Source organism: Pezoporus flaviventris, unplaced genomic scaffold, assembly GCF_033815535.1.
Source record: "Pezoporus flaviventris isolate CSIRO_AGI_PZ_B2104156 unplaced genomic scaffold, CSIRO_AGI_Pfla_v1 ptg000016l, whole genome shotgun sequence".
Classification (NCBI taxonomy): domain Eukaryota; kingdom Metazoa; phylum Chordata; class Aves; order Psittaciformes; family Psittacidae; genus Pezoporus; species Pezoporus flaviventris.
In genome coordinates, this window is record NW_026892564.1 from 7,602,832 (window position 1) to 7,630,682 (window position 27,851).

At 40.1% G+C, this 27,851-nt stretch overlaps 1 protein-coding gene across 4 annotated transcripts in view; it reads right to left on the reverse strand.

The window, feature by feature from the left end:
- Positions 1–27,851, reverse strand: part of ACSS3 (acyl-CoA synthetase short chain family member 3) — a 177,698-nt gene that overhangs the window by 133,230 nt on the left and 16,617 nt on the right. For 3 of the 4 annotated variants that reach the window (XR_009743624.1, XM_061454687.1, XM_061454689.1), the window contains exons 3-8: positions 26,768–26,956; positions 20,472–20,606; positions 20,055–20,195; positions 18,560–18,640; positions 18,377–18,472; positions 4,399–4,550 (exon numbers count right to left, since the gene is read on the reverse strand). Coding sequence is in view for 3 of the 4 variants with exons in the window: in XM_061454687.1 (XP_061310671.1) it covers positions 4,399–4,550; positions 18,377–18,472; positions 18,560–18,640; positions 20,055–20,195; positions 20,472–20,606; positions 26,768–26,956 (794 nt within the window). In the remaining variant the exon portion in view is untranslated. The remainder of the gene's footprint in view (positions 1–4,398; positions 4,551–18,376; positions 18,473–18,559; positions 18,641–20,054; positions 20,196–20,471; positions 20,607–26,767; positions 26,957–27,851) is intronic. The other variant, XM_061454688.1, reaches the window with a different exon arrangement.

Here is a 27,851-nt window from a genome sequence, read left to right on the forward strand (position 1 = left end):
ATCGAGGCCACCCCCCCACCCCCCACCCCACCAGGGCTCTCCCCTTCCCCACTCCCGAAGGAATGGGGAGGAGGATCGAAAGGGTGCAACTCCTACGGGTTGAGACAAGAACAGTCCAGCAACCAATGTACAACACAAATCACCACCGCTACTATCAACTACAACGATAAGAGAAAATAACAAGGGAAGAGAATACAGTACCACCCACCGAGAAACAAGTCCCACCCGGAAGCCCGTGTCCTTCCGGGTAACTCCCAGTTTCCCCCCACCCCGGGCATGACGTGCTGTGGTATGGAATACCTCTTTGGCTAGCCTGGGTCAGGGGCCCCATCTCTGCTTCCTCACGGCTTCCCCTCCTCCCTGGCAGAGCATGAGCCTCGCAAAGTCCTTGGTCAGGGTAAACATCACTTAGCAACAACCGAAAACATCGGTATCACCAGCACTGTTCCCAGGCTGGACGTCAAAACACAGCACTGCACCAGCTACCATGAAGGAGAAACATGACTGCTACTGCTGAACCCAGGACAAGGGGGAGATGAGCTTTGGTTAGGCCACCTTTTCTAGGCCTCTCTCCATATGGAGCAAGCAGTGTTCTCTTAAAAAAAAGGCTGCCTGGTCATTCAGGATGCTGCCGAACAAGACCGTCATCTCCTGGGTCAGTCTCGAGTGACCAATGTCCTGAACCACCTGCATGCAGGGTTGGGTCTGCGACTTCCAGTGCACCTTATCACCTGCCGTTTTGTCCCTCACCTGTCGCTACAGGGCTTTGCAAGTGTGGGTAAGCCCTTCGGGCCTGCACAGTGGACTTTTTAGGCACAGTGTGCGCAGAACTGGCCCCACCCTTTACACCTGAGGTTTATCTGCCAGGGCCTAGGGAGCTTGGACGGTGACAGCAAAGCCCTCAGGTCATAGGTTTGATTAGAGTAAGTCCTTCTCTTAGATGGATGGCCTTACAGGGCTATATGAGCTCCATCTGCCTGGGTTTGAAGTTAGAGTTGTCCTTCTCCTAGGATGGTTGCCCGAAAGCTAGTGAACCCATTCTGCCCATGGACACACTTTGTCTGACGCTTCAGTTGAGATCTGTCTGGCATGGGAGAACCTACCGGAGGCATAAGCCACCACCAGCATAGCTCCCAACCTCACAAAGGAACGCAAGCTCTTTCCCCACGACAAGGGGGTATCTGTGAAAGAGTATCACCGGATACAGGGGACAGATCAAGGTCCCTAATGGCCCTGATGCAATCTAAATTGCTCAGTACAGCATGTACATTTTGGTTTCACTCCAAGCACAAAAGAAGCCACATCTTCAAACCACTGCCCAAAAGCAGGAGTGTTCACATGGATAATAACCAGAGCTGCACAGCTCAAGACTCCAATAGGAATGGCCATACATGATCTACAGCAGCACAGAGTTGGGGGTAGCACACAGAACTGCATAATGTACTTCAATTGTCCTAAATTCTGGGTCTTAGTCACATGTCCTCTAGCAGCATAGGTGAGATCAATTATACGAGAAGTATTTCACAGTAAAAGTTTTCTTAATTTGCTACTTTAATTTCACATCCTCTTGTTCCGCTGTTATGAGACAAAAAATGGGAGTGTCTAATCTACTTGCTGTTCATTCTTTCTGCACATTTTTCATGTGGTCTCCTATTTTTTAGTAAAGCAAGTGCATTAATATCCGGTATAAGTTGAACAAGCTAAGATCTCTAGATCCTCTTATATAAAATGGCAGAACATTCGCAACTGACTTAAAGTCAAGAAAGCCAAGTAGGCCATTGGACACAAACTGCAAATTATCACTGATCACTGGAGCTGTTGCCCCGTTCCATGCAAAACTGCCAGTTGACAATTATTTGGACATCAGACCTGACCAGCTCATAACAATTATATCAATTAAAAGATGAAGTGTGATTCCAAATATGGGAAGAGTTGATGAGTGATGTTATGGAGTTAAGCTTGTAAAGATAGGAACAAATTCTAAAAGCTGAACAGAATATGCTCAGATATACGAGGGTCATGGAATTTGGATGTTGTTTTTCAAACACAACAGGCAGCAACATGATCAAACATGCTTAGCAACACTGTTTTATCAAAACCTGGTCATTTAGACCCTCTAGCAATATATGCTTGAAAAGGGCTTTTATCTTATAGCATTATAAATCGAATATCTCTTCTGCTGTCAAGCATGAGCAATGTTTAAGACATAGATGACACTTTGTGTCAAAGTCGAACAAATTTCAAGATTTTACTCCAATGGCCAACAGAGTTTGAAGCATACACACTAGAACCTTTGGAAACTTCACGTGCAATTTTGGGCAGAGGCTACTGATGCCTCCAACATCAGCTCTTAATAGAATTTATTTAACTTATGCCATTTCAAAAGAACACACATCTGCTTATAACTCAATTTACTCCTGTAAATCAAGTACTCCCTTGTATACCGGAAGCTGTCATTGCCTACCAACTCTGTACCTTATCAGCAATATTCCTTTTTAACAGAACTTTTAAAAGTGACATTGACTTTTACCAGTTTTAAATAGAACTCCTTAGAAATTAAATGCTCCATGGTGGAAACCCCTTCTGTGACTGCATTCCTGGACATGTGCTTCAGAATCTCTACAGAGTAAGTAAGGATGCATGCCAGCCCAGGCAGCAGAAATACATCTCATATCAAAGATTCTACACCATATAACAAAGAAAGCATCATAGATCAAGTAAATTAGTTAAAAGTAAGACTGATTTCAAACTGAACCAGGCCAAATTCACTTGAGCTTGGATGTGAAAGTCCAGCTAAGTAACATCCAAAAGCAAGGATTTTCCGAAAATGGGAATTTAATCACCTGTTGAACTCCAGTTCTTAACAACTGCACCTACTAGATATTAAATGCTGCACTAGAGAGTTTAGTAAAGAGAAGTCGCATACCAGTGGATGACATGGCCCGAAGCTGAGTGAATTATGATACAACTAAAGCTGAAGAAAATTGAAAAGTTCATTAACTGCACTGAACAGGAATAGCAATGATGAAATACCTCTTTACATCTGGGGCAACTGATATCAACAAGGAGACTCTTATCTGGAGTTCTCATTTGACCAGAAAATGTGACAACTTACAGAGCAGGGTAGCAGATCTTTCATTAAATGAATACTCCAGACTAAGTCATTTTAGTCATTGCCTAAAAAAATGCTGAGGAACAGTAATTAAATTTCCTAGTATCCAAACCACTTTCTTGTCAATAAATATCATAGAATAATAGGGTTTTAACTGAGTCTGTCAATTAGGAGAGTCTGTCAATTCCCCTCAGTTAGGGTCTCAAATGAGCTTGTTTTCTATTTCAAGGAAGAGTAAGGATTGACAACACTCAAAACAGATCAAAGAAAGTAATGATGAACTTGTAATGAATACCTCAGGAATAAATCCAGCTTACTAATAAATAAAACTCGCTTGAACAATTAAGAACGTGTAGGTCTAATGAAGCTACATGGCTTTGCATCTTCCCCTTCTCTTTGGACACGCGTGATAAAAGATGTTCTTATGACTGAATGGTGCCTATACAGTCTGACACAGTCCTTTGATGCTGAGCAAATTATTCAGCTGCAAGATTAGATGAGGTCCAAAATCAAGTTTCATTTTTAGATTATTTTCTGTGTAAGATACAGAAACTTGGTCTGTAGAAGTACTAAACATTCACAGATGCAAGACAATGTGACAGACACTTTATTAATATAGTGCTAATAATGCATTTTTCAACCATATAATGCTAAGAACTCCGAAACGTTGGTAGTTCAGTGGCTCAGATTGGATATTCAAAACCCATAGAAGACTTTGACCTTAATCTCTCATGCCTCAGCTTCCCATCTGCAAAATACAGATAAAACCACTCTCTCATCTCACAGGGGATTTGTGAGGATAAACTCAGTCAAAGCATGCTGACAGTATAGTGATAAACACCTTAAAAATAGTACAAGATAGCACATAACCAGAAATAGTAACTTAATTATGGAGAGATAAACAAAACATTGACTAGCTGCTGATTAAACAAACACAAAATATCCTCTGCACTCAATGAAATGAGAGGTCATGTGGGAAAACAGTACAGGGTCACGTAAGCCAAGACTGTATTACAGGTTATAAGCATAGTGGAGTAAAACTAAGGTTGAGCGAGCAATCCTAACTCAGTAAGAGCTCTTAACCTTAGAGTCATAAACTTCTAAACAGCTTTCATCTTCTCTGAACTAACAACATAAATTTACAAGCAAATACCTGTGTACCTAAACTATCAAGAATACATTTAAATTATGCTATACGGAGTGGGCAAAACCCCAGACACTCTGCTATTCTTAGTTCATCCCGCCTGTTTCTGGAAGAAACTACTTCCAGTGTATCCTTAGTTCACCTTTTCAGAGAGTACTGCTTTCCCAAGGCTGCCTCAGGGTCCTGCTGACGGATTGCTCTAATTGCAGTTGGCGAAGTAAAGAAGGCAGCTACTTCATGCTCTGCTAGCACACGGAAATAGGCCCCAGCATCTGGCGTTCCCACAGGCTTCCCCTATGGAGAGAATAATTTAAAATGTCACAGGATAAAAATACTTCATGATTCCTTGACAGTTCAAAGCTTGAACACGTAACAGGAGTGGTAGCACTGCAACAGAAGTAATTCCTAGTAGGACTTTAAAGAAGGCTTTGTTAAAAATAAAAATACTGTGACCATATTCACTTGTAGAAATAAGTTCACAAGCTTTGGACACAACCTATTTCATGAACACAGCACACACTAGCTGCTATTTAGAAAAACAGGACAAATGGACACATGAATGAAAAAGCAGCCACAAAGAGCTGTTACTACACTGGCAGCAGAGGGAGTAAGGTCTGCATCTACCCTTATTGTGAAGCAACCTGTAAAACACTGAGACCCATTGAACTAGGGGCCTCTGGACACAGTGGCACTGCAGCTACATCCACATGAACAGGCCTACGGGACTTTTTCTTCCCTGGAATTTTCCTCCCAATTCTAGGAAAATTCCCATTTAGCTGCTTATAACTGGCTTCTTGGAATCCTTGTGCTGCTACCCCCTACATGAAGCCTGGAGAGAAGCTGAAGACACCCTTTCTTGTTTAGTGTGCTACCAGACTGCAGTCTTGTTTGTGGTTGGGATTTTTTCTTTTTAAATTACTGGTTTTTTTTAAACAACTAAACATTGTCTTGAGCTAAGGGCCATAGTCAAGAGAGCTCTAAACAGAAGTAATCCGATGTGACAAATTGTCCAACAGTAAGTAATAATAAAATACTATTCTGTGGTGCTGTAAATATGAAAAGCAGTTGGTACAGGATCATATAATCACAGTCTAACTGTTTGTAATCACTGCAATACATGAACTGCTCCACACACGTTCTGAAACCATGAAAAGATGATGTTAATGTGGAATGAGTTTTAGCTCTACAGGTCCTGCCATAACCTTTTCAACTAGAAAGGCCACACTTGGAAGATCAACTTTGACAGAGCACACAAGTTAGGAGAGACATACATTCTATACTGCAAACACAACTTTGTTAATGCTTTACTCAAGATGACACAGGCATGGAGAAAGTTTCACTATTGAAATGCCACCATCTTTCAGCAGCTTACCCATCACAAAACAAATTCATACCTTCACCACCCTTGTGTAAATGCAAATTTGGAATAGAAAGATTAACAGGTCTAGCAGGAAAGAAACAGCATATGAAACTCTAATACTTTTCATCTTACCAAGACACAAAAGGAAGAGAGAGTCATTTGAATATCTTGAATAATTTACTAAATTCAGTATTTTTATTCTGACAATGAGGCACTAGTAACACGAAAACGCCTGTATGAAAATACACACTAATCAAGTTAGTTGACCCATACCAACAGAAAAAACAGCAAGCTGGCTGTGATGCTGGCTCACGGGAATTCACCCCCTTCTCTGTCTTCCATCTGCCCTCCCCACTGCAATCTACCCCACACTTGCTCTGCAACCAGCTGTGCCTAACACTGGCAAGAGCACTGATAAACCATTTGGCAGATTTAAAGAATGCAGCATGCCTGAGGTAAGATATATACAATTGACTTTGGAGCCCTATGGTGAAATACTGCTGGTGAGAGGACACTGGATCACAGCAAAATGAAAAAAAAACCAAACCAAAACAATTACTTTTTTTGAGGATAGAGCAGGCATTGAGAGGCAAATTAAGAGAAAATAAACAAAAGAAACAGTTCCCAGCCCAAGTAGCAGGGAGGAGTATAACCAATGCAAAAAAAATTCCTTTTGCTAATAGCCTATACAAATTATGAAAAAGAAATGCAGAAGAATGCTTTCTGCCTACTGAAGCATCAACCTTGCAAGATTCTTCACCACAATTTTCATGTGCTCATCAATATTTGTACATGAACCTATTTTTTCAAGTTGGATGTCACCTCCCTGCGATGTTCACTATACCTGCAGCTCTCTAAACATCTGGTCAGGAGCTCAAGCCCACATCACTAAATAATGCTAAACAAAATAAATGGTCTCAGACTAAAAAATTCCAAATTTCCATAAACTTCTCATATTAATGAATTACGTAATTGAACTGGTATCAATCATCTTGCACAGCAAATAAACCTACCTGTGGAGAAATCATAAACTGGTTAGTCTGCCAGTAATAATGCAGGGTTTATTTTTAAAGAAATGGAAATGTCCAGAGCCCATAAATGAGCTGTGTCTGGCCCTCATCACACCCACTCCCTGATAGGGCCTTGGCTGCCAGTGCTCAAGGCCAGGTTTGGTAGGGTGCAGCTGTGTAATCTTGGATCAGATCATCAGGAAGACAGCAGTTGTGAGAAGAGCTGAAAGGAGCTTCCCCTTCCTTGAAAGGCAACTTATGCTCAGGCCCTCACGCTTGATCCCTGCTCAAGCTACACTGCAGCTGAGTCCATGCCTCACACTTCCAGAATGCCTAAGCTCAAACCCAAGCCTGAGTCTGAGCCCATATTCAACACAAACAGCTAAGCCTTCAGTAGTATGTGGGTAGGCATGCAGGGATGTGACAGGTTGATATTTATATGTCACACATAAGCTACAGCATCTTTGGTTTGGAGAAGTACCATCCTCAAATCTAGGAGAAAAACAAACAAAACACAAACAGTGGAAGGAAAGGAAGAGACATTTCATCTGACAGATGACAGGAAGTAATATGCAAAGAATAAGACAACACTCAGAATACTCATGTAGGAGAGGAAAAAAAAAAAATTGCCCATTTGTAACATATTCTCACTGGTTCTGCAGAAAAAATTCCCTGGTGCCTCAGCAGCTGGTCACAGTTTAGCAAATGCATAAACAAAAACCTACATGAGCAAAACAAATCTGAGACAGTGCAAATTCATTTCAGAGCCCAAAAAAAACCTACAAATAAAATTGCCAAAGAGAATTATCATTTATTATACAAAACTTGTAAGAAGTACTGCGAGATGCCCTGAGAGGCTTATTACCATATGCAATTCTGATTTTTAAAAAGCAATATAAACAATAAGGCACAGGGTAACTGAATTCACAATGTGTTGACAGATTGCTGAGTCAGTTGGGGACTACAAGCAAGTGAGATGCTTCCACTGGATTTCTGCAGGGATTAGTTCAAGACCTGTTGCTGTTCAGTATTTGCATCAATACTGCAATATTTGCAGTAATATCTGTGATTAGGAGGAACCAAGGGCACAGTAAACAAAAACAAGACAGTCAGAAAGAGTGATCTGCCTCAACTGATTTAAAAAAAGAAGAGTAGAAACAGACATTTGTTGCGTCAGCTAGGAGGATTCAAGTAGAAAAGGCGTTATTTTAATAACCTACCAAGAGACAGACAGGAACATCTTTCTGGAAGTACTTAGATTTAGCATTTATCAGATGTCAAACAGCCCAGCAGCCATCCGGAGGCAGAATGTGCTGACATATAATATATGATTATGAAAGAAGTTTCATAGTCAGGCAGCAAGAATGATAAAGGGGATAGAAAAGTTCAATGGAGAAAATCAGAAGTCACTGGGATGAATTACTTGAGGAAAGACATATAAGAGGAGCTACAATAAAATAACAGCAGCAATTCCCATTCTGCCTGATCCCTAACAAGGGGCTCTTCAATTAAGGATAAATTCAAAATTGTGAGGAGGAAATTCTCTCTGCATAGCAAATATTATACATGGAACTCATTGCCACGAAAACCTGCTGATGCCAAAGCACACTCAAAATCCTGTCATATCAGGATTCAAAAAAGTATGCTCATAGAAATGCTCATTCTTCTGCTGCTGACACTGCTGCCAAACCAAACCTCCACTAGGGACTTGAGATGGTATGTCCTACAAAATTTGTTTCACAAATAAAATCAGTAAGGATGATGGCAGAAAGATCACAAAACTGGCAAACTTCTTGCTTCGTAAGCTGATAATAATGGCTGTAAGGAAGGCTGGATGCCTCCTAAAACTGGGCCAAACGAAACTAATTTAAAGCCGATTGCTGCTGTGTACCCTGCAGATTTGCTGCAACAGCAGGCACTGGGAGGACCCCAGTGAGCGTGGTGAGGATGGTTGCATGAGCACAACAGTGTCTCGAAATAGCACTGTGTGGGACAATAGCTCCTCCTCTGTCCTAGACCACTCAAATGAAGTCCTTAATGAATGGCTCCTTGGCAAGTGTGGGCATCTTTTTCATTACCTTAGCTCCAATTTGAAGTCCTAAGCACTGGAACTACAATGCTGCCTTTTTCCTGACATCACAGGATCACAGGTAGCAGCTAGATTTTCTCTTCATGCTGCCCTGTTGCTTTACAGCTTGTGAACAGCAAGAACAACCCAGAGTGGGCTGTGAGCCTTCAAGTAGCTTATTTATAGCTGAAATGTGTCATGCCTTGGAGAAAACAGCTCAGGATAGATTATACATTTAAAACAAAACAAAACAAAACAAAAACAAACAACCAAAACCAACAAACCTTGCTGTATTCAGAAGAATTCATCAGTGTCTTCACATTCCTGACAATGCTATTACAGCAAGTAAAAACTGCAAGCACAGTTTCCATAGCAATTGTTAAAATGACAAGTTGTCACCTACTAAGTAATTTAAAAATAAACAGATCACTTTAAGAAGTGAGGACATGAACTCAGCACAGTTTATATTCAATGGTGGTTGTCCCTAGGCAAAAGGGATGAGGTGTTCTTTCTCCTAAACAGCATACTGATACTTCCTAACCCAAAACCTATCATTAGACAATCATTTAGGAAACTGACTACAAATTTATGAATACTGTTAAGAGAGTCTTCTGAGCAGAGGAAATATTATACACTATTCTGTTTGTAAATATTATTTCTAACCCTCTAAAAGATGACACTGATGACACATCTTCAGGCACTCATGAACATTCTCTGAAAACTTGCTTGGTGGTACCCCAGAGAAAGAAAAGGGGAAATATACTGTTTAATAATGCGTTCACCAAGAGCAAAAAATCATGCAAACAAAGCAGACCTGTAGGTTAAACAGATATTAACTCTGATTTTTCTTTAACACTGCTAAAGAAATAGGGTTTTTACTCTATTTTCCCAAAGCAGCACATTTTAAATTTAGAGGTGCCTTTATAATGACAATAACCATCTTGATCCCCACGCATTTGCCCAGAGATAAAACTTCACTGTAAGACAACTATGTAGCAGAGACTGCTTAAGGAACTCATCACCTTCCTCACCATTCTCCCTTGTCTTACCCTGCACTTGCTAGAATGAAAACCTTTTCATTGCAGTCATTCTGCCAATTCATGCAATGATTTTAAGGTGGTACCTGTGTACCAGTGGTCAAAAATAGGTACTGCGAAATTGTCAAACTCTTTCCCTTATGTCCAAGAAAGTGCCATTTTTCTCACACTGCATTCCTCTTCTAAACTAGTGTAGTGGTGATAAGTTTATCTCCCTTTGGAATGAAGAATCTAATTAACATCTATTAAGTGTTCAAACATTAATTAGACTATAGTAATTTAATACTCAAGCTAATATATTTGATTCTATAAATGTGCATTTCTGCTACTGCATGAAGTTTTCGCCCTTTGTTATTGAGAATAACAGAGAAGTCAAACTCAGTGGTCCCCAGCCCTAAAATAAAATGAATTTAACGGGAAAACACTCAGGTTTTGCCAGGCAGACTAGAAAATTGAATTCTTTTATAACAGAATTAAACTTGAAAAGGAATAAAAACTATTTTCTGTGATTATTTTACTATTTCACTTCTATTTTTCTAGTGAAACTCATTTATAACTGCAGTTCTCTGTTTAATTATCCATAGAGATCCTGAAGCCACTGAAGCCCCCCCCCAAAAAAAAAAAAAACATACTAGAACTATACTGAGCACCCAGAGATGAAATAAAGATGAAGATGGGGTTTGAAAAGTATCCCACGTAAGGTAAATTGGCTGAGTTACAAAATCAGCCTAGAAAAGAACTCAATTTCTTTCTTCCCCAAATTTCAGCTTAACTCAAACATTTAGTATCAATACATTCAGAACACGGGGAAAAAGAGATTATTACCTATATAGGTATACTTACACACCCTATAGGGTTACCTTTAGAACACCCACCTGCATATGCACATGTATGATACACTGACACTGTAAGGAGCAGCTCTTAGCATCATATGCTGAGATTTTTCACACTCCTACAAGTAAGAATTCAGTCTACAAAGTCTTTAGTCAAAACAGTTGACAGTCTACTATTTCATGCTGCAAAACAAGCAGTGACCCTAACTAGAGGACTATTATATACTGCAGAGTTAATAACAGATGTAGGTAACAGATGTAAGTAATAGATGACCTGAGAAGGTGCAGACCTGTGCTGTCCTTGTCCCTCTCTTAGTTTTGCCCAAAGATCTATTCCATGTGAGTAAATCCAAGCAAAGAAAGAAAGTAAAGATTTTTAACTTGTGTTGAGGCCATACACCAGAAAATTAATGTGACATATTGGTCCATACCATTTAGCACAAAAAAATGTCACCAACTATAAGATCAGCAAAGAACAGATATTCTTTTCCTAGAGTATATTTCTGCTTCATAAATCTCGAACAGACTTATTAATTCTGATTACTTATACAAATAATATAATTTGCTGGTAAAGCAGATTCAAGATTGAAGGATGGCATGTTAGTACTTAATTAAATATAGCTTATAGAAATGTCCACACATCCTCTTAAGCTTTCATTTCTAGGCAAAAGAATGAGGTCAAAATTAGTAGCAGGGTGTTTTTGCTTAAGGATACTGAATTTCCAAAGATTTCACATGGTCTTTACATAACAGCAAAGAGATGTAATAGCAAAGATTGTTACCAACCTGACAGGAGAAGGACAAAAGGACTGATGTGGGATTTCAGTGCAGCACACAACTTGTTCTTCCTCACCCTTTCACCTCAGGAAAAAGCAGGTGAGAAATGCACACTGAATACTTCAGTATGCAAAGCCATGCATACTTCAGTGAGTTTTTCGGAGCCAAAGCTTGTTTGTCTTGTTCGCAGTGATCTCTTCTGCCACCAAAATAATGCAGAAAAGACTATCCAGACTGTTTCACTTCTTCACAAGAAAAATGATGTTTTTATATACAATACAAACATCATTGCAGTGATCACTTTATTTTGTAAGGAGAATCATAGAATCATAGAATAGTTAGGGTTCAAAAGGACCTAAAGATCTCCTAGTTCTAACCCCCTTGCCATGGGCGGGGACACCTCACACTAAACCATGCCATCCAAGGCTTCATCTAACCTGACCTTGAACACCACCAGGGATGGAGCATTCACAACCTCCCTGGGCAACCCATTCCAGTGCCTCACCACCCTCACAGGAAAGAATTTCTTCCTTATATCCAATCTAAACTTCCCCTGTTTAAGTTTTAACCCGTTACCCCTTCTCCTATCACTACAGTCCCTAATGAAGAGTACATCCCCAGCATCCTTATAGGCTCCCTTCAGGTACTGGAAGGCTGCTATGAGGTCTCCACGTAGCCTTCTCTTCTCCAGCCTGAACAGCTCCAACTTTCTCAGTCTATCTTCATACAGGAGGTGCTCCAGTCCCCTGATCATCCTCGTGGCCCTCCTCTGGACTTGTTCCAATAGTTCCACGTCCTTTTTACATTGAGGACACCAGAACTGCACACAATACTCCAAGTGAGGTCTCAGGAGAGCAGAGTAGAGGGGCAGGATCACCTCCTTCGACCTGCTGGTCACACTCATTTTGCTGCAGCCCAGGATACGGCTGGCTTTCTGGGTTGCGAGCGCACACTGCCGGCTCATGTTCATTTTCTCATTGACCAACACCCCCAAGTCCTTCTCCACAGGGCTGCTCTGAATCTCTTCTCTGCCCAACCTGTAGCTGTGCCTGGGATTGCTTAGTAGTTAACTAAGAGCCTACATGACTTAAGATATTAAAATCAATCCCCACATTACTTAGCAAACTTTTAGGAGTTCTCACAGATGTATTCATGCTCGCCCTACATAAAGGAACACCACACAGGAAGAATCCAGTAAGCATGACCTCTGGAACAAGAAAAAGGTATAGGACAGGTGTACAGTATGTACACATGTACTACAAACCATCAGAAAACCACCTCTGCATCTGGAGTTATTTGCATTTTCAGACACACAGTGTATACAGGGCTAGTTCGTCTGGAGATTTTTATCCATCTACACAAATTATGTATGTGAACATATGAACTGTGATAAATTTACTGCACTCCCTTTTCCACATGAAGATATATTTAGTTACAGAGGAATCCTTTCTGCAAAAGAGTCTCCCTCATGAGTTTAACATAATTCTCTCACTTACCTGTTCCTCATGAATTCTGCCTTTTCTTCTTTTCCTAGTATTTTGGCTACTACTTTTAAACAAATGCCTTCCTCCTATTCTGATTACTTTTAAGTCGCAATGTCCTACAAATCACCTTGCTTCCTAATGTCCTTCACGACTTGTATGTGCACTAAGAACCAAGCACCACTCCGGCAATCAGCAAGCTGACACTTGTCATTGACTCGAAAGGTTTCAAAAGTACCACAGTGAGCTGATTTGCAAAGTCACAGAAGCAAGCATATCCCATCAAGATCAGCACATCAGAAACCAGTCAAAAAAAAAAGAGCCATGTATATGCAATACTCAAATGGCTCATTTTACTGCCATAGTTGCACTGCAGATACTCTCTGCGTCATGTATTTCAGTAACACGTTCATTGCAACATTTGATGCTGAACACTGAAAGTAAGCAGGTCAGTAAACTTTACCTGGACAGAAGGTACAATGAGATTCAAACTAAGAACATCAATGTGCTCAAGTTTTCTCCAGCTGCTGCAATCATTGGCTGGGAGCACGATGGCATGTGAGCTTCTCTGTCTTAGTTGTTTACAGAAAAGTAAAACTTGTGCTTGTTGATGTCCTGAATTTGGAAGGTACTGGAAACATTTGCAAAGTGTCTGTCCCACACAGCCTGGTGTCTTTCAGATGACCGAATGTACACTGCAGCTCCATTATGAATTTGGTAAAAGTACAATTATATTAGGCCTATGCATCTCTACCTTATGGTGTGAGGCACAAGGGTATGCAGTTTCTCTCATGGTGCTCACTGGAATTTCACATCCTGCCCCCTCTTGGCAAAAAGGCACTGGAATTATGTTTTGGTTCTGTGACCAGAGACACGGAAGATAAGGGATACAGAAACATTACGGTAGACTTTACTGGCGATGTGCGAACCGACATGCTCCTGTCACCTGAATGAAACAGATGAAATGGACAGTGTGAGACTTTCTAGGAGAGAAGTCCCTTCAGTCAAAAGAGCAAAGATCTGTTGGATAGTTTTCAATCAGAACATTCGGAGCTGCATTTTCAGTCCAGTGAGCAAGACTAAGTCTAGTCTAAAATAAACCTCAAATGACATGTACAGTCATAGAATCATAGAATAGTTAGGGTTGGAAAGGACCTTAAGATCATCTAGTTCCAACCCCCCCTCCATGGGCAGGGACACCTCACATTAAACCACGTCACCCAAGGCTCTGTCCAACCTGGCCTTGAACACTGCCAGGGACGGAGCATTCACAACTTCCTTGGGCAACTGTCATGGTTTAAGCCCAGCTGTAAATAAGAAACATGCAGTCTCTGTCTCCCTCCCCCACCCCCACCCCCGCTCCTGGAGGGATGGGGAGGAGAATCAAAAGAATGCAACTCCCATGGGCTGAGATAAGAACAGCCCAGTAACTAAGGTATAACACAAATCACTACGGCTACCACCAATAATAATAATGATAAGGGAAATAACAAGGGAAGAGAATACAACTGCTCACCACCTGCTGACCGATACCCAGCCCGACCAGAGCAGTGATCTAGCCCTTCCAGGTAACTGCCCCCAGTTCTACATCCTGGGCATGAGGTGCTGTGGTATGGAATACCTCTTTGGCTAGTCTGGGTCAGGTGTCCTGTCTCTGCTTCCTCCCAGCTTCCCCTCCTCCCTTGCAGAGCATGAGGCTCAGAAAGTCCTTGGTCAAAGTAAACATTACTGAGCAGCAACTAAAAACATCGGTGGTATCAGCACTGTTCCCAGGCTGAAAGTCAAAACCACAGCACTGCACCAGCTACTAAGAAGGAGAAAAATGACTGCTACGCCTGAACCCAGGACAGCAACCCATTCGAGTATCTCACCACCCTCACAGTAAAGAATTTCTTCCTTATATCCAATCTAAACTTCCCCTAAGTTTTAACCCGTTACCCCTTCTCCTATCACTACAGTCCCTAATGAAGAGTACATCCCCAGCATCCCTATAGGCTCCCTTCAGGCACTGGAAGGCTGCTATGAGGTCTCCATGCAGCCTTTTCTTCTCCAGCCTGAACAGCCCCAACTTCCTCAGCCTGTCTTCATACGGGAGGTGCTCCAGTCCCCTGATCATCCTTTTGGCCCTTCTCTGGACTTGTTCCAACAGTTCCATGTCCTTTTTCTGTTGAGGACACCAGAACTGCACACAATACTCCAGGTGAGGTCTCAGGAGAGCAGAGTAGAGGGGCAGAATCACCTCCTTCGACCTGCTGGTCATGCTCCTTTTGATGCAGCCCAGGATACGGTTGGCTTTCTGGGTTGCGAGCGCACACTGAAGCCAGCTCATGTTCATTTTCTCGTTGACCAACACCCTCAAGTCCTTCTCCACAGGGCTGCTCTGAATCTCTTCTCTGCCCAACCTGTAGCTGTGCCTGTAGCTGTAATAGAAGAGGGTTCCACTTTTAGTCTGAACCATCTGTGAGTACATCTTTGAGACCTTCCTTCAGACTGAAACACCAAGCATAGATTCTGCAGTACCTGTATGCTCAGTTCTGCTCTCTCTGTGAGGCATCCAGCAATCCACTTGTGTCAGGACCTTGTATGACCCTTCGCTGAAGACTATCATCAGCCCACTGAGCACTCAGGAGTGCATGCAGTGGGACTGGAGGAATACCACTGGTCATCAATATCCTTCAATCTGGTAAATGTTATACAATGATTAAACAGCAGTGCTAACCAGTACTTCTCTCTGTCCTCAGTTTTCCCCTCCACCACACTTGTATGCTTCACATACTCCCTTGCTGCATTCTATCCATTTGTTTTGGGTAAACCTGGCTAATTCAACCATGCCTTACCCTACCTGTAGTGCCCTTCCCTTTAAACATTTGTGGAGTGACTTGGGGCAGAAGAAGGGATAATATATTGCCAACAACCACTACATTACCTACTGCATTTCACAGAAATGGTATCATCCTAAATGGTATTTGCTGTGCAAGTGCAGGGCTAATTACAGGGCAGGAACAGGACACATGTGGCCAGAAGTACCAGCAGCACTACCACATGGTACATCCTTTATACACTTCATTTGAGGAGAAGAGACAGTGTGGCTGGTGTTTTGTACAGAAGTCTAGGACAGCTGTTATCAATGCATGTTATCAAGGACTGTAGGTCCTGGACTAAGGATGTGGATGTCCTCTTGAGCAGTGGCCTTGGTGGACTGCTCTCCCTTCACCTGACGATCTGTTCAAGATCTTTGTGGTAGGGGCACATGCACCATGCCATCTCTGACGTATGGTTTTGCTTTCATCTATTTGAAATGAACACAGCACTGCTTGTCAGTCCTCTCCCCCTCTGCAGCAGGCTTGAAATTAGCAACAGGGTGCTGTATCTGCTGGAGAAACTTCTGGGCCTTTCAGAGCATATGGTCAAGCTCCAGGTTGCCCCTTCAACAATATTCTGGAAGGCCACTGCCAGGGTTGTCACTATGGCAAAATACAGCAGTAGGAAAGGAGGAATAATTTTAATAAAATCGTAAGAAAAGTGTTCAGAAAGGAGGAACAACAAAAGAAATAGCACTGGTTAAGAGGACAGAAGCAATAGCTTGAGAGAAATAAGAGCAGTTGAAAGTCACTAGCAAGCAGGCAGTCATTAGCAAATATGGAGTCGCACATGCCATCCGGCCCTTTTGCAAGCAGTAGAGGTACTTCAGAATAAGGTGGGAACTCTTGACAGTTTTAAAGCTTTCTGTTGGCATGCGTACTTTTCATTTGTCCTGAAAAACTTCTCAGCAGTGCAGTCCTGCTCATTGGATCCTATCCTTTTAACCCACGTGGCAAAACTTCTGCCTTAGCTTTCTCTACAATGTCATTCACATGTCTAAAATCACTCTGGGAACCACATCAATAAGCAAGGACAATCAGAGGACTTATTTCAGAACTGCACTACTGCTGTGATTTGAAATATCATGTAGCTGTCCCCCTAATAACCACTGCTTTTCTGGACTTGAGGATTCTTGACCCACTTCAAGAGGCATCTTGTGGTTGTGAGAATCTCTCTTCTAAGTTTATAAAAAGAGTGAACTTTGAGCAGTAACGTATACCTTTAACTTCCTAAACAGGATGCAGCAAGCCCGTTCTGTAGAGTTTGATGTAGGAACTTCTAAACAATTTTGGAGGCAACCTTACCTTACTACAACTGTCCATTCTTCTTCAGTATCCCGAGGCTTAAGAAACTTATTTACTCAAAAGTTCAGGCACAATCCAGCATCAGCACCCATCAACAGTAGTGTTTGAGTTTGTAACAGTGAAACACATCTCAACCTTTCTGTTCTACTATGGTCATCTTTAGTTATACGGTATAATAGCAGGAAGATGGAGAAAGTTTCATCATAATATCCATTTCCTTATGCAGAACTTTTGCACCTATGATGGTCTGTAAAACAGTATGTTTCCACAATGCCATGCTGACTCCCCTGCTCCGGAAGCACTAGGTACAGATGGTGCTCTACCAATTGCTGTATTCACAGCATCATCAAAGCTTGTTTCACAAGCTTTTTCATGTCCTCAGAATCCAGTACATTCACTATACTTTTGCAGATACTGTACACTATGAGTTACCATTGGATTTCCCTTAACAGTTCACAAGCTTCTAATTACCACTACAACTCAACATGCCATGATGGCAGAATTAAAACAACTTCTGCCTCTAGGAACACTGAAAAACACAGAACAATTACTAGGGGGACATCATGCTGCACAGTGTCAGAGAAGTTGGGATATACCCAGAATGAATGCAGACAACCAAGTCTCAGCATGCTTGAAAGCTAACAATGTCAGTGCTTTTACATAAAATGTGTTTCGCTGTCACTGATGGGTACTGGATTTACTCCCTAAAGAATAAAGAAGATGGTTCAAGCAATACTGTATCTTCTTGCCTGGCAATTAGAGAATCAACAATAACTTCTGAAAAAATAAAACATAACATGATTGGTTTTTTGAGCACAAAAGTTAGGATGCAGCAAGCCACTCTAGTTGGACTACTTTACTCTCCCTCCCCACTGAGATTCATCCCCAAAGCAGAAGGACCAAGTCCTGAATGTCATCTGAGTCTTCACTCAGGTGCCTTAAGTCATAGAAAGAAAAAAGAAGAGAGTCTTCTTAGAAGTTCTGGCTCTAACGATAGAGCTCCCAATTGCCTCCAGCTCAGGTCCAGTAAGAATTTGTCATCTCCAGACATGCAAAACACAACATACTCTCCTAGATCCACAATAAATGTAGTCTAATGGCCTCTGGCTGAAGCATCAGCAACACAGGTACTCTCCACCATCTGCCATTTCTGGGTCTGTTGTTTTGGAGTTCCTTGTCCTCCTGACCATCACCAGTCACACAGATGAAGTAGAAAACTTTGAAGGATAATGATGAATTAAGTTTTCCTTAAGAATTGCTGTAATAGACAGGAGAGTATAAGCACTGAATATATACACACAATTAAAAAATATGTGGCATGAAGAATAGAAAGGTGTAAACAGGATCATTGACTGGAGGAGATGCTGTCTTTTAAGAATGGATCATACCTCATACAAAACTGTAGTATTCCCATGAAGGAGAGGCCCATAGCAAATATAGGAATGACCAACAACCCAGCCTAAATCAGAAGCTGCCCACCACACCTAAAGTGAGAGGAAAAAAAAAAAAAAAAAGTGAGGAGTTTTTAAGAGGAGTTCAAAAACATTTACATGCCATTTAAACAGAATTACCTCACCAGGTTTCAGTCCATATATAGCTGACATTGTCCAGTTCAGCATAACTGCATAGCCACCTGTTGGCCTGACAACACCCTAAATGAAAAATTTGAATATTTAAGATCATTTGAAGGATGCAATGATATTCCTGTCTTCTACTAAATTTTAGGCTTTTAGCAGCAGACTTAAAGTTGCATAGATTCAATAATTCTCATTTAAGGAAAGGATCCATTCCAACAAGTATATGCTTGTGCTAGCATTCCTACTAAAGAAGGTTTTGGAAAACAAGCAAACAAATAAGCAAACATACAACAAAACAAACATGAAAACCCAACCCAAGGTCTAAATGACAATAGTTTTCAGAAGATAACTAACAAAACTAGAATTCTCTCATAAAAATTGGATATACAAATATTTAGTCAACTACTTGACAATCTTCATCTTGGAAGCATGATTTGCCAAAGATGCCTGTCTTCTTCTCTGGACAGAAAACACAGTGAAGTAAATTTCTGAGAACTTTTACCTCCGATATACTGCATTTTCAAACTAATAGCCAAGGAAAATACCTGTTGCAACAAAGGATCTTGTCCTGGACCTTTTGACAATATAATGAATTTAATATATATGTGTTGCTTCAAAACACCCACATTCAAGGAAAAAACAGAGACAGTTTTTTTTGGCAAAACTTATGTTTGTTTTCCTTTACCTCCCCAAAGATTCTGAACTTTATAAGACACATTAAACAATTTTCTAGTAGTAATTTAAGCACTGCCTTATCCAGGGATGTGTGGTACTGCCTCTGAATTTCTGGTGGTGAGTACACTGCTAGAACATTATATTCTGCTTTTCTTTAAAAGAGGATTGTAAGTACCAAGCAAACACTCAAGTTTGCTTTAAAAATAAGCTCTTTTAAAAATAGATCATTAAGACTAATTGACATTTTAGAAGCAAACATTTTCAAAGAATGTCCTATGTTAATTTTCACTTAATCAAAACTTTCATTTTCATGGGAATTATGTTCTCAGAACTGTTCAGTAACACAAGCTTTCAGAACATGCTTAAATCCATTTAATGTGTAATGTCATACACTACATCTTACTTAGATTAGCTAATATGTAAATAATGAATAAGCAAAGACTATTCAGCAATAAATATTATCCCATAAGTGATATATTATGTAATCTTGCCATTAAGTGACCATACTTCGCTCATCCAAAACAAACAGTTAAAACACAGAAGATACTAATGGATAAAAGACATTCTGCCATCCTGAAAAGTTTGTATTGTACAAACATAAACTACATTTACTTAAGATATTACTACTATTTAAATAAACATGATTTATTCATTGACACTGACTGTAAACTAGTGAAACGTGAATAAATGAGATTAAACCATTTCTAGCAATGCTTATCATTTATACCACTGAGCTCCGGCAAACATTTTCAACCTCTTTAATTACATAATTTCTCAAGTGGAACTCAGAAACAGACTACAGATAGTCCTTTACCTTAGGCAAGCCCGTTGTTCCAGATGTATACAGAATATAAAGTGGATGATCCGAGGGAACAGAGACACATTTACAACACTGTGCTTTGGCAAGCTCTTCTTCCCAGTCAAGATCACGACCTGGGGTATGATGAACATGGCCCTGCCCATTGAAAAATAGAAAATTGTTGGAAGAAAGACAGATAGAGTAAATGGAATTGGGTCAAAAACATGTACTATTAAATATTCTGTACCGTAATTTCTCTGCTGCATTTGTTCTATTTATTATTTAAATCTTACGAATATAAAGTTCTCCCATCACATGAAAAAAACAAAGTACAACAAATACACTAAACATTGCACTTGTAGAAGAGAAAAGGCATCTGCACTACATACACATCTGGAAGTTAATGTAAAGGCATAATAACTGTACACCCACCAAATTAGGTCGCGTGTAAATGAGGACTTTATCAGGTTTGCTCTGTACCCTTGCCAGTGCTCCTTCTAGGAGGGATATGTATTCCACCTTCCTTTTCGGTTCTACTCCAAAACTTGCTGTTACAATAAGTTTGGGCTAAAATAAAGAAGTTAGATTGTTAATATATACATTTACAATATATTTTATACATGTAACCTAATAACATGTTTTCTATGAAATTTTTTGATTAATGATGCTCAAAGGATAAAATCTATCTTCACACAATTAGAAACAGGAAACTGATAAAAATCCCTAAGGAAATCAAGCTCATACAATCTTGCTGTCCATGCATCTGTTTTTTCTTCAGGAGCATACTAATAACTTCTGGCACTCTTCACCATTTTCAAACAAATTTGAGTAAGAAATAAACAGTATTAAGTTCTTGTAAGGTGCACAAAAATAACAAAAAGAGAGAAAATCCCACCTCTGACTTAGCCCTTCCATTAAGGAAAAGTGTACAGTGATGCCAACAAATATCTGTTCTGTTTAGCATGCTTTTGAATTATCTGCCTGCACCAAGTGGCGTATTTCAAAACTAGCTGTAGCACTTTGCTGGCTCTTTTCCAACCTGTAATTAAATGGCACAAGAGGGAAAAATCAGAGAAAGAGGAACAAGCAGGCAAACATGATGAGAAGTACAGAAAGAGAATAAGCTAAAGTCATAAGGCACATGAGGGAAGTAAAGCTAGAGTCTTTCAAGCGCTGGTTGCAGGATTCAGGATGCAAAACCTCTAAAAACGAGATTTCCATAGTTCTGGTGAGTTTTTTGAATAATTTATATTTCCAAATGTGGATTTAACATCTTTCCCATTAAATTAACCTCGGGTTTTATGTAAGATTTCCTAAGTCAAGAAATCTGCATACAAATTATTTTGACTTAGGTCCCAAGATCAATAATTTTATTTCATGAATTTTAAGAAATAAGAAGCAGGACCAAAAAAAAAAAAAAAAGTGTTAAAACACATTTTAATGGGTGAAGAATGAGCCTTCAATCTCCTTGCTTTTGGAGTTTCAGAAGTATATTTATCTTATGCCCCTCAGTTTGATCAAGCTAGTTTGCTAATTGTATGCATTTGCATAAATCTCATTAAGTAGGCACAAACCATGATGCCACAGCTAAGGCTGCATTAAATTCCACACAGAAAGCACAGATTAAATCAGTTTCTTAGGCAATAATCAAATGTTTCCTGTCCAAATTTGCCACTTGACAAAGTCTGCTAATAAGTGTGTATGCAAAATAAAGATTTCAGGATTTATTTAAAATTTTAGGAGTTGATTTAGAATTTCAGGATTTATCATCTTTCTCTTTTGGAATGCACTGTTTTTAACAAAAGATGATACAATGCAGTTAAACTGAAAATTCATCTGGATGCTGCTCTGAAATTAGACTGTAATTTATGTAAGATATTAACACAGTTCTAGTTTTTAAGATGAAAGACTGCTGTCAACACCAGGTTTACAGTCATTTGTAACTGGTGCCACTTCTGCTCATCAAATGGTTTGTATGCAGTCTAAAAATAACCAATGCTAAATTGGCTAAGAAGATATATTTCCCAAATAAGAGTTGCTACTTGGAAGTATCATGGATCACTCCGTGCAAATCAAAGGTCTGTTACTGGCTTCAGCTGCTGCTTTCTAGTATTTTGCCTCTCTACCTACTGATACTACTTCCTCTGCATCTCTGCTCCCATGTTGCTTTTATACACCCATTCCCCACTTCTTCTATGGCTCCATGTAGTCCTGCGTGCTAAGATTACATAGAAACAGAACTAGTTTGAAGGAAAACCAGCAAAGTTCAAAAGTTAGCTGGAGAAGGAATGCCAGCAATAGTGAGCTGTAGGGGAAAAGTATAAATTAAGTAGAAATAAGATAAAGCAAGGCCCCATAGCACAGAACCAATAACTTCATACTGTTGTAAAGACTCCTCCTACAAATTTTTCTATAATCTTTAACAGCACATAAGGCAAAGCTTAGAAAAAGGAATAAAAAGATTTTTATTGGGCCAGGTAATAAAGCACCAAAAAGCCCAAAGTGAAAACTAACTAGCTTTGGGGCACAAAATGTCAGGAGTGTAATGAAGATGTTTACTGAGAGATGCAGTGGTCAGCCCATCATTATACAGATATTTTCCAGTGGTCTAAAGAAAGAGACCTTAATCATCCAAGTAGTTAAAAATAAAAACACAAGACACTGCCTTCTAATCTAAAATACATATTCCACAAATAGACAGTGCTTCAAGACAAGAAAATACCTGACTATAACTATTATAAGGCAATTACGCATCTTAAGTATCAGCAGCTAAGCTTGCTGCCTGATCATAGAATCACAGAATTACAGAATGGTTTGGGTTGGAAAGGACCTTAAGATCATCTGGTTCCAACCCCCCCCGCCACGGGCAGGGACGCCTCATGCTAGACCATGTTGCCCAAGGCTCTGTTCACAACCTGGCCTGAAACACTGCCAGGCATGAAGATTTACCACTTCACTCAAAAGGTTTGATTATCTTATGCTGAGTAGTAAGGGTAACCATTCATAGGCATAGCTGTGTGTAGAAACTATGGTCTCTTCGGAATAAAATATTACAAAATACGAGCTCATTTTTTCAAGGAGGAAATTCAGAGGAATGTAACACCTCTTTTATGAAGAACGGCTGAGAGAGTTGGGGTCGTTCAGCCTGGAGAAGCCTCATTGCAGCCTTTCAGTACTTCAGAGGACTTATAAGAGAAGGGGACTAACTTTTTATCAGGGCCTGTTGCAATAGGACAAGGGGTAATGGTTTTAAACTAAAAGATGGGAGATTTAGACTAAATATTATTATGATGAGGACACTGAAACACTGGAACAGGTTGCCCAAAGAGGTGGCAGATGCTTCAACCCTCGTATTCAAGGTCAGGTTGGATGGGGCTTCGAGCAACCTGATCTAATTAAGGATGTGCCTGCTCATTGCAGGGGTTTGGACTAGATGACCTTTGAAAGTTCCTTCCAACCCAAACTATTCTATGATTCAATGAAAGTGTCTATTGTTTCGATATTGTAAACTATATAGTCCCACATTCAGGTGAAAGGAAAGAGAACAAGAAATGTTTGTTATCATGCTCTGTATTACTTCACTGCAATTCACTGTAGAATGCCTGTAACTGCCAATACCTGACACGAGTAGAAATTATCAGCAGGACTTTGTAGCATTCCCAGACCTATTTAAAATTCAAGATAAATGAAGGTAAGCTGGCTAAGTATATGTACCTTTTCACAGGCAGAAAGTGCTTGTTATTTCTTTCACTTAGATCTTCCAATAAAATGTGAAGTTTGACCTTTCTTCCACAAAAGCATCTTGCAGCCAGCTTTCCATTGCACTTTTAACTCTAATTAATGTTACCAACATTAGCTCCTGAACTTCAGCAACTAAACCAATTCATAAACCAATTCACATAAAAGCCTAACAGAAAGGCTGGTTTTTTGATACAGCTTCAATTAACTTCTGAGTTCAGCAGAATACCATCTATCACAACTACTTATATGCATATATCCTAAATGTAATCTCAGTATTATGCAATTCATTTATCAAAAAAGCTTTACTGTGTTGCAAAACAGGGCATGTTTTGAAATTTAGGTTGAGGATGTACCTCTCCTCTGACTTACACTTTCACTGCACATCAAATGGACCAAAAATCATCCATAATATTCAGATGTGCCTTTTAAAGAAGGCAATGTAAATTAGGATTTAATCCATGGCCTGCAGCTAGTAATTCTACAGCTAACACTTCGAAAGACTTGCTATGTGACCTTGGGTAAGTCACAAACTTTCTCTGTTTTTTTTTTAATGCATGAAGCAAGGATTATGACTACTGTGCTGTCTCCCTCTGTTCCTCAGAGAAAATCCATCAGGATTAATTAGTTAATATTTGCAAAATACTCTAAAAGTAAACACGCTCAATAATTTGTGTTGTAACAACTTTCATTTTAAAAGTTTATAATTTTTCCTCTACATTTTTTTTTCTAATTCTATGAGTTACAATTAATTTTTATAGCCTGTTAAAAAGTGAAGGAGTAAGCAGAAAAACGGGGAAAAACTATGGAGCTATCAGCCTTCCCCTAGCTTTCTTTACACAATTCCAACAGCCATTTTATTAACTTTTTCTTTGTTAAAGCATCCAGTCGGGGAGGGGGCATGCGTTCAACTTCCTATTTACAGATATTCATACAATTCAAGCATTGGTGATCTGAAAAGCACTTCTGTACACAACCATCTAAGCAAAAGTTCCACAAATCCTGTGGACTTTACCCTACATAATATTTTGGTTTACACATCTAACCAATGTGATTCAATGATAGACGGCTAACCATGGATGGTCTGAATGATCCAGGTGATTGATCAATATGACAGACATTTTTGTCTTATTCACTAGTAGAAGACAAGAACAGAAGCTTCCAATACAAACACTATTAGCTGGTTTGAAACTAATGCATACACAAGCTACTAATATGCATATATAAACTACTAAGTATATTATTAAAGTACTATTTGCATTTTCAGTTACAAAAACTTACATAATAATTCATAAACACACCCAACTTGTGCTGAACTTGGAAGCCTTTAAAGCATTCGCCTCAATTAACTAAGATCTCTGCAGAGTCACTTACTTAAGGTAAGTGGTTTCCTAGCTGCCTTGATTCACGTAGAAATTAGATGAGGTAGACTCATAGCTGAAAAATCATACAGCCCAGGACATCTAAATGTCAAGCAAACCGATGAAGTCATTTAGGACTGGCAGCATTGCTCTTATACTTCAGGAAAATGCTGAGCAAAAGACCAATTTTAAAGTGATGCTTTCTAGAAAAAGATTGACACAGGGGAAGAGAAAGTATGTTCTAAACAGACAGCAGCATATTAAAATCATGTTACTTTAAAAAGAGGTCATTGTGAGAATGAAGCCTTAGGCCCATAACATACTGGATAAAGAACTGGATGGATGGACACACGCAAAGAGTTGTGGTCAATGTCCCAATGCCTGGCTGGAGACCAGTAATGAGTGGTGTGCCTCAGGGATCGGTGTTGGGACTGACCTTGTTTAACATCTTTGTCGGTGACATGGACAGTGGGATTGAGTGCATCATCAGCAAGTTTGCTGATGACACCAAGCTGTGTAGTTCGGTTGATAGGCTGGAGGGAAGGAATGCCATCCAGAGGGACCTCGACACGCTTGTGAGGTGGGCTGATGCCAGCCTCATGAAGTTTAATCATGCCAAGTGCAAGTTCCTACACCTGGGTCGGAGCAATCCCAGGCACAGCTACAGGTTGGGCAGAGAAGAGATTCAGAGCAGCCCTGCGGAGAAGGACTTGGGGGTGTTGGTCAACGAGAAAATGAACATGAGCTGGCTTCAGTGTGCACTCACAGCCCAGAAAGCCAACCGTATCCTGGGCTGCATCAAAAGAAGTGTGATCAGCAGGTTGAAGGAGGTGATCCTGCCCCTCTACTCTACTCTCCTGAGACCTCACTTGGAGTATTGTGTGCAGTTCTGGTGTCCTCAACATAAAAAGGACATGGAACTGTTTTAACAAGTCCAGAGAAGGGCCACGAGGATGATCAGGGGACTGGAGCACCTCCTGTATGAAGACAGACTGAGAAAGTTGGAGCTGTTCAGGCTGGAGAAGAGAAGGCTGCGTGGAGACCTCATAGCAGCCTTCCAGTATCTGAAGGGAGCCTATAGGAATGCTGGGGAGGGACTCTTCATTAGGGACTGTAGTGATAGGACAAGGGGTAACAGGTTCAAACTTAAACAAGGGAAGTTCAGGTCAGATATAAGGAGGAAGAGCTCTACTGTGAGGGTGGTGAGGCACTGGAATGGGCTGCCCAGGGAAGTTGTCAATGCTCCATCCTCCTTCAAGGCCAGGCTGGACAGAGCCTTGGGTTACACTGCTTACTGTGAGGTGTCCCTGACCATGGTAGTGGGGTTAGAACTTGATGATCTTTAGGTCCTTTCTAACCCTGAGTATTCTGTGATTCTATGATTCTATAAAATTTGTATCTCAATGTCTGCTAAAAAGTTATCAACCTCAGCACATATATAGTACTTTGGTCATATTGCAGTGTTAGGCATCCTAAACAAACTGAGACTGTGTGCCACACAAAAAGAAAAGGTGTCAGGCTCTCTGGGAAAAAAAACAACAAACAAAAACAAACAAAACAATAGGGTTTTGACATTGACTTATCTGAGTAACTAATGCAATGATGTTTGTTTTTCCAAATACGTATTACCTTTGCATGGTCAATGCGAACAGAAAGCTCTTTGGATGCAAATCCACCAAAAATCAGGCTATGGATGGCTCCTATTCTTGCACAAGCCAGCATACAGTACACTGTCTGTGGAATCATGGGCATGTAGATGACCACACGATCTCCTTTCTTCACACCATGTCTGATCATGACATCAGCTAACTTGGAGACCTGTACAGACAAAACATTCACAGTATATTAAAAGTTTCTCCAGATATGTTTTTGCCCCATAAAAAACAACTTTCACACAATCAACCGATGCAGGACATTAAGGAAATAGTCAGTATGATACATGAAGTTTACAAATGATGCAATCAACGAATTTAGGAAAATTTCCTTTTTGCAAAAAACACAATAATACATTTTTCTTTTGTAATATGAGAATGGACTGTGGACTGAAGCCAATTATTTTACATATTACAAAAAAAAAAAAAATCAGTAACAATGTATTCCAAATTTTTAAATGACACTCTAATCATTCATTCTTTTATCCAGAAAACTGCTCATATTTCTTAATTTTACCTTTTAAGAATGGATGTAAACAGAGCATTTCATAATGCAAATTCTGTCCTAAGTAGCTAATGTTGCAGATGGAATGACACACTTCGCTTGTAAAAAAAAAACAAAAAAAAAAAAACAAAAACAAAATAAGAAGTGGAGATATGTTTATTGATATAAAACAATGATTTAACGAAGTTAATAGTAAATGCAACAGTGGTTTAACAAGACTTGTTGGTGAGGTACATGTGATTATTTAATGCACAGAGGACAGGGTAAGACAAAGCTTTCAGGCAGGTGCTCCTGTTGAGCCATAAGGGTCAGAAAGGACCCCTTGCTTTCTAAACTCCTTTCAGAGTTTCTGAGGGGAGTCTAGGTGCAGCCAGAAACAAACTTAGTCCAAGACTTGCTCAACAGTTTACATCTAAAGGATTATACGTGTACAATCAATACTTTATATCATTTAACTAAGGTTTCAAAGCATGCTATTAATCACTTATGCAGAACATCTTGAGCAAGGAATCTCTCAACCACGAGGAGTAACCTTGAGAGGTGTCCCTACCCAAGG